The 7,539-nt window shown below is 32.2% G+C and overlaps 1 protein-coding gene across 1 annotated transcript in view; it reads right to left on the bottom strand.

Annotated features, from left to right (window-relative positions):
• Positions 1-2,012: 2,012 nt before the first annotated feature.
• The window catches only part of NDUFS4 (NADH:ubiquinone oxidoreductase subunit S4), a 131,280-nt gene continuing 125,753 nt past the window's right edge, over positions 2,013-7,539 (bottom strand). The window contains exon 5 of the mRNA XM_003759357.4: positions 2,013-2,231. Within this exon, the coding sequence (XP_003759405.1) occupies positions 2,128-2,231 (104 nt within the window). The 3' untranslated portion in view covers positions 2,013-2,127. The remainder of the gene's footprint in view (positions 2,232-7,539) is intronic.

The following is a 7,539-nucleotide window of genomic DNA, read 5'->3' as shown; positions in this document are numbered from 1 at the left end:
CACTTTTGTTCTGTATAGATGATACAGTGGAGCATCATACCTAGAACTCTATCAAAAAAGAGGGTTAATTTGGTATTGGCTAAGAAATAGATTAGTTAATCAGTGGAATAGGTTAGGTTCATAGGACAAAATAGTCAATAACTTTAATAATCTAGTGTTTGACAAACCCAAAGACCCCAGCTTTTGGGATAAGATTTCATTATTTGACAAAAACTGCTGGGAAAACTGGAAATTAGTATGGTAGAAATTGGGCATGGACTGACACTTAACACCGTATACCTACCAAGATAAGATCAAAATAGGTCCATGATTTAGGCATAAAGAATGAGATAATAAATAAATTAGAGAAAGATAGGATAGTTTACCTCTGAGACTTGTGGAGGAGGAAGGAATTTGTGACCAAAGATGAACTAGAGACCATTATTGATCACAAAATAGAAAATTTTGATTACATCAAATTAAAAAGCCTTTGTACAAACAAAGCTAATGCAAACAAGATTAGAAGGGAAGCAACAAACTGGAAAACATCTTCACAGTTAAAGGTTCTGATAAAGGCCTCATTTCCAAAATTATTCCAATTTTCAGACGATGAAATTGAAACTATTTCCACTCATAAGAAAGAGTGTTCCAAATCACTATTGATGGGAAAAATGCAAATTAAGACAACTCTGAGATACCACTACATACCTGTCAGATTGGCTAAGATGACAGGAAAAAATAATGATGAATGTTGGAGGGGATGGGGGAAAACTGGGACACTGATGCATTGTTGGTGGAGTTGTGAACGGATCCAACCATTCTGGAGCACAATCTGGAATTATGCCCCAAAAGTTATCAAACTGTGCATACCCTTTGACCCAGCAGTGCTACTACTGAGTTTATCCCCCAAAGGGATACTAAAGATGTTTGTGCCAAAATGTTTGTGGCAGGTCTTTTTGTAGTGGCTAGAAACTGGAAACTGAGTGGATGCCCATCATTTGGAGAATGGTTGGGTAAATTCTGGTATATGAATATTATGGAATAGTATTGTTCCGTAAGAAATGACCAGTAGGATGAATACAGAGAGGTTTGGAGAGACTTACATGAACTGATGTTAAGTGAAATGAGCAGAACCAGGAGATTATTATATACTTCAACAACAATACTATATGAGGAGTTATTCTGATGAAAGTGGATATTTTTGACAAAGAGAAGATCTAATTCAGTTCCAATTGATCAATGATGGACAGAATCAGCTACACCCAGAAAAGGAACGGGAAATGAGTATAAACTGTTTGCATTTTTGTTTTTCTTACCAGATTATTTTACCTTCTGAATCTAATTCTTCCTGTGCAACAACAGAACTTTACGGTTCTGCACACATATATATTGTATCTAGAATATACTATAACATATTTAATATGTATAAGACTGCCTGCCATCTAGGGGAGGGGGTGGAGGGAGGGAAGGGAAAAATCAGAACAGAAGTGAGTGCAAGGGATAATGTTGTAAAAAATTACTCATGTATATGTACTGTCATTAAAAAGTTATGATTAAAAAAAAAGAGGCTTAGCCATTAAGTATTATGAATCTTTCACTGATTTGGTAAGAATTATAAAGATCTTGATTTACTTTAATTTAGACTATACATGGATGCTCCTTAATGGCATGCCAATCAGTCAAGGTAAAAGATACACATTACGATACAATACAAAAAGGTAGTTAGGGATTTAGGTTTACCATATTGTGTTAGGATGAATTCTCCTCTCTATAAATGATAAAAGAGAACTTTTAATGATCCAACCTATGATGGTGGTAGTTTTAAAACACATTATTCTTTTACAAATGACTATGAAAGGCAAGCCACAATCTTAAATGTTGCAGCTAATTTCAAATATTCTTTTTAAAAGATTCCAATTACAAAAATTTCCTAGAGATATGAACATCTTGAATCTGCTCTATATATAGGAAGTTAGTAACAGGTTCAATTTGAGACATCAAAAACATTTTAAATAGACACCACAAGATGCATCTGTAGTTTAAAGGTCAAATTTATTAGGAGATTAAGAGATGTATTATACATGGACTATAAATACTGCACAGCTGACTTTATTCACAGTCAGACACAGAGATATAGTCAGTGCCGACCTATTTGGTGGACACCCTTGTTCTTTTGTTCCAAGAAAAGTTTGCGCCATAAGACTTGGATTTAGGTTTGGGGACTTTTCTCTCTTGAACATCATAGCTCCAGCCTGGAAAAAAGCATACCAATAGTGTTAAAGAATATACCTAATGCACAATAAAAATTGAATTTATTCATGACTTGAAAAAAAAAATCTGAAAGAAATGTCAATACATTTGAAATCAAATACATATTTAGTAGTTTGGTTCCTTGTAATTTTCAAGAATGAAAGACAAAACAATGAATGAGAGTATAATCCTATTTCATATGAAACACTGGTTTGTCCTGTCTCAGATTCTAAGGTATAGCTAATGAGTCAACTTCAAAGTTTCCTGTTTTCTGATTGATGATTACAGGTGAACATTTCCAAGCTTCTATCATTTGACATATGACTTCTAAAAGCAACTTTTATAAGTTGTAGCAAATACTCAATAATGATGTCAGAATTCATGTACTAAGAACTTAAGTCTTTATTGTCTGGAAGAAGAGAATGAAGAGAAAGGTGGACATATTTGTACCTATACACATACCAATAGAGCAGAAAAAGATACAAAAATATAAAAAGGATCTGGAATCTAATAGGTAAATATCAAAAATAGTTAAGATTAACTATATCATGCGTTCTCTGATGATCTTATGGGACATATTCTCTAACTTCTTATAAAATCCAATGTAGTTTTTATCTTTCTAAATGCCACAATTTTGCCTGTGTTTGCTTAAGTCTAATCCTTCTTGAGCCCTTCTTGGAGATATAGGCAACTACCAAAAACAAAATCTGAATAAAAACATTTCAGAAGAGGAAATAAATAGCCTCTTCTTTGGCCTAAGCAACCTAGATCTTTTTGCTTTTTTCTCAAAGGAATTATTTTCTATCCATTTATATTTTCTTCCCTATTCTTGTTTCCAAAATAAACACATACTTTAGAGTAAAAAAAGTACTAATTATTCTACATTTGCTATTTCACAGCAGAAAAAAGTAATCAGGCATAAAAATTATTATAGCTTCTGAATTTTAGAGTTAGGAAGGACTTTCTCACACACACCACACACACACACACCCCTATAACCAGAACAGAATTTCCATTATACTATATACATATATCTATACCTATGTCTATACACATCACAAATAATTCATTTACTTGAAGACTTTCAATGAGGGGTACTTATTACTTCCCAGGCCAGCCAATTCCACCTTGTAATGGCGTTAATTAATATGAAGTTTTTATTGATATCAAGCCTAAACCTGTAATTCTCAGCTTTTTTTTTTTTTCCTTGTCTCTACCTAACCACCCCCCAGTTCTGCCCTCGGGGTACAGAACAACTCAAATCCTTTCCCCCTATAATCATGTTCTCCTTCCTTTAAAGACACCTCATCTTTACTTTATTCTCTTCTTCAAGCTACACATCCCAAATATCTTTAACCAGTTCCCATGTGAAATGGACTTGAGCCCATTTCACCTTCTCTTGAAGTTAGTTATCTTTCAGTTCAGTTCTGAAATGACAATCATATTCCAGATGTGCTCTAACTTTGGACAGTCTAACCTCTTTGAAATTAAAAATTTTTCTTCTTTTAATACAACTCCGGATTGCTTTAGCATTTTTATTCTTTTTTTTCTTTTTTGGGGGGGAGGGGAGTAAGGAGACCATCATAGCATATTATAAATTCATATTGAGCTTGTATTATACAAAAATGCTTATTTAGGAAATGTATTGTCTAACTAACTTATATTTCTGAAGTTGATTTTTTAAAAAGTTTTATGGACGTTATTTCTCTCTTTTTTTTTAAATGAACAAAAATCTTATTTCTATCCCTCCTATCTCTACTTCACTGAAGAACCCCCTGTCACTCCAAAATCTTTGCAATCAACTATCACTAAAATAGTACACTAAAATAAATAAATCTGCCCTCTCTTTTGGGAGGTAGACAGTATATTTCATTATGGATTGTGTAGAAACATGAATAATAACTGTACTGATCACAATTCTTAGGTCTTTTAAAATTGTCTTTAAAATGCTATTATATAAATTGCTCTCATTTTGTTCCTTTCAGTCTGTCAGTTTGAAATTTTTATAATATAAACATATTTCAACTTCACGCTATATTAGTTCATATAAATTTTCTTCAAGGCATCTATTTCTTCCATTTATAAAAGTATTTTATCTGTAAGCCAGTCTTAGCCTTGTAGTTTTGTGGGTTTTTTTTTTTTTTTTGGCTACCACAAAAACAGCTCCTATAAATATTTTTATACATATATGCTCTTCCAATTTCTGTGATTATTTTGGGGCACAGGCAAAGCAATGTGGACTATTTAAAACTTTTCCTGTAAAATTTTGCATTGCTTTCCAAAATGATTGTAACTATTCATAAGTTCACTAATACTGTGTTAAAGGACCTATTTGTCCACACCCCCTTCAAAATGTATTATTTTCTTTTTCTGTCTTCTTTGTCAATCTGATAGGTGTGAGATGGAATCTCAAAATTGCTTTAATTTACATTTCTTTAATTAGTAGTGACAGAGTATTACCCCTTCCCTCCCTCCATGGTCATAGACAGATTGTGTTTCTTATTTGGAGAATTGTTTATACTTTTACACCATTTATCAATTAAAGAAAGACTCTTTATTCTTATAAATTTGAATCAGATTCTTTTATATTTTAGAAATGATACTGCTCTCAGAGAAACTTCTGAAAACAGGTTTTTTTCTCAGTTAATTATTTCTCTCTTAATTTTGGCTTTTGTGAAAAAATATTTTTAAATTTTTGGTAATCAAAATTATCCATTTAATCTTTTGTGTGAACTTTCTCAGAGCAAATATATCAAATATTATTTTCACGTTTCTTTAATATATTTATGAAATGACCTTTTATATCTAGGTCACACATCAACTTGGAACTTACCTCAGTGTACAAAGTGTGAGATGTTTGTCTAATTCTAATTTTTTTCCACATCATTATCCAATTTCCCTAGTAGTTTTTATCAAACAATAAGCCCTTAACTCAGCAGCTGAGGTGTGTTTATTTATAGCATAGAGGGCCACTAAATAATATATTTTGCTTCTATATATTATATGCCTACTTTGTTCCACTAATAATTACTCTTTTCTTAAAAAAAAAAACAGTTTCAAATTGTTTTGAAAACTGCTGCTCTAAAAAAAAAAATGTTGCTCTGTAGAACAGTTTGAAATGGGGCACTGCTGCTTGTCCTTCTTCAACTTCACTTCTTTTCAATATTAACCTTGATACTCTTTTACCTTCCCTCCACCTATCACTAATCAAATAAAAATCAAATGAGATAACATGTGTAAAGTGTTGCTTTGCACATGATAGGTACTTATCAAATGCTTGTTCCCTTCCTCCTTCCATTATGAATTTTGTTACTCTTTGTTCTATTTCTAAAAAGTAATGTTTAGTAATTTGTTATGACACTGAATAAATAAATTAATTTAGGTATCATTGTCAGTTGCATTATATTGACAAGCTCTACCCATGAACACTAAGTATTTTTCTAATTACACAGTTTTCAGTTTTCTTTCTTTTTCTTTTTTTTTTCTTTTGTAAATAGTGGTTTGTAGCTGTATTTAAAGAATTCTTGGTAAGTAGTCTCCCAAGTAATTTATGCATTTTGTATTAGTTTTAAATGGAATTTATTTTTCTGGGTTTTATGATAATATAGAAAAATGCTAATGATTTTGTTGATATTCTGCAAATGTGAATTATTGTTTCAGCTAATTTTTTAAACTTATATCATCTGCAATGGACAGATAGGTAGGTAGGCAGATAGGTAGCTAGATAAATAAGTCTCCCTGGTTTATGTAACACAACTATTTTTATGTCCTAGAGAGAATTTGGAAGAATTGGAGAAGAGGGGCTATTTTTGCAATTATTTTTTCTTTGAATGTTTGAGGCAACTGATTTATGCAATTTGATCCTGGAGTTTATTTTTTTATGGAGTTAATTTAAGGAGACAACTACATGACACAATGGATAAGAGCACTGGCCTTTAAGTCAGGAGGACCCGAGTTCAAATTTGAATTCAGATACTTCATGCTTACTAGTTGCATGACCTTAGACAAGTCAATTAACCTCAGTTGCCTTAGGAAGAAAAGGAAGGAGGCTGAGAGGGAGGAAGCAAGGAAGGAGCTAATTTAAGGCTTATTCAATTCTTTGGATATTGGATTATTTAAATCCACTATTTTTTATTGTGTCAATTTGGTTATTTTATGTTTTTACAAATATTTGTTTCATTCCATTAGTTTTACTCACAAATAGCTGGGCAAATAGTTTCTAATAAAATCCTATATTCCTTCCTTATTTGTGGTCAATTCTCATTTTAATTTTTAATACTGGTAACCTAGTTTTTCTTTTTCTTCAAATTAGCTAATTGTTCACTTTATTCTTTAAAAATAGGTCCTAAATCACTGTATAAGGCAACATCAATATTATACCACGATCAATTGTAATGGATATGACTCTTTCCAATGAGATGACTGACGCCAGTTCCAGCGGTCTTGTGACAGAAAGCCATCCACACCCATAGAGAGGACTGTGGGAACTGAATGTGGATTGCAACATAACATCCTTACTGTTTTTCTTGTTTGCTTACACTTTGTTTTCTTACTCATTTACTTTCCTTTGTGATCTGATTTTTCTTGTGTAGCATGAGAATTGTATAACTATGTTTACACATATTGGATTTAACATATTTTAACATGTATAACATATATTTGATTGCTTGCCATCTAGGAGAGGGAGAGAAAAATCTGAAACACAAGGCTACACAAGGGTCAATATTGAAAAATTATATGTTTCGAAAATAAAAAGCTTTTAAAAAAATTGCTCCTGGTATTATTGTTCTATAAGAAATGATCAGCAGGATGATTTCTGAAAGGCCTGGAAAGACTTACAAGAAATGATGCTAAGTGAAGTGAATAGGTCCAAGAGAACATTGTACACAGCAACAAGATGATTACATAATGTTCAATTCTGATGGGCATGGCTCTTTTCAACAGCGAGATGATTCAAGTCAATTCCAATGATTTTGTGATGGAAAGAGCCATCTGCACCCACATAGAGGACTGTGGGAACTGAGTGTGGATCACAACATAATATTTTCACTCTTTTTGTTGTTGTTTGCTTGCATTTTTTTCTGATTTTTCTCCCTTTTTGATCTGATTTTCCTTGTGCAGCATAATGATGGTGAAAATACGTATAAAAGAATTGCAGATATTTAACATATATTGGACTGTTTGCCATCTAGGGGGAGGAGATAGGGAGAAGGGAAGGAGAAAAATAATTTTGGAACACAAGTTTTACAAGGGTGAATGTTGAAGATTAGCTATAAATATGTTTTAAAAATAAAAAAGCTTTATAAAAAC

This window comes from Sarcophilus harrisii, chromosome 1 (assembly GCF_902635505.1).
Source record: "Sarcophilus harrisii chromosome 1, mSarHar1.11, whole genome shotgun sequence".
NCBI classification, from domain to species: Eukaryota; Metazoa; Chordata; class Mammalia; order Dasyuromorphia; family Dasyuridae; genus Sarcophilus; species Sarcophilus harrisii.
Note: the sequence above shows the minus strand (reverse complement) of the source record. Positions and strands in the feature narration are given on the sequence as shown.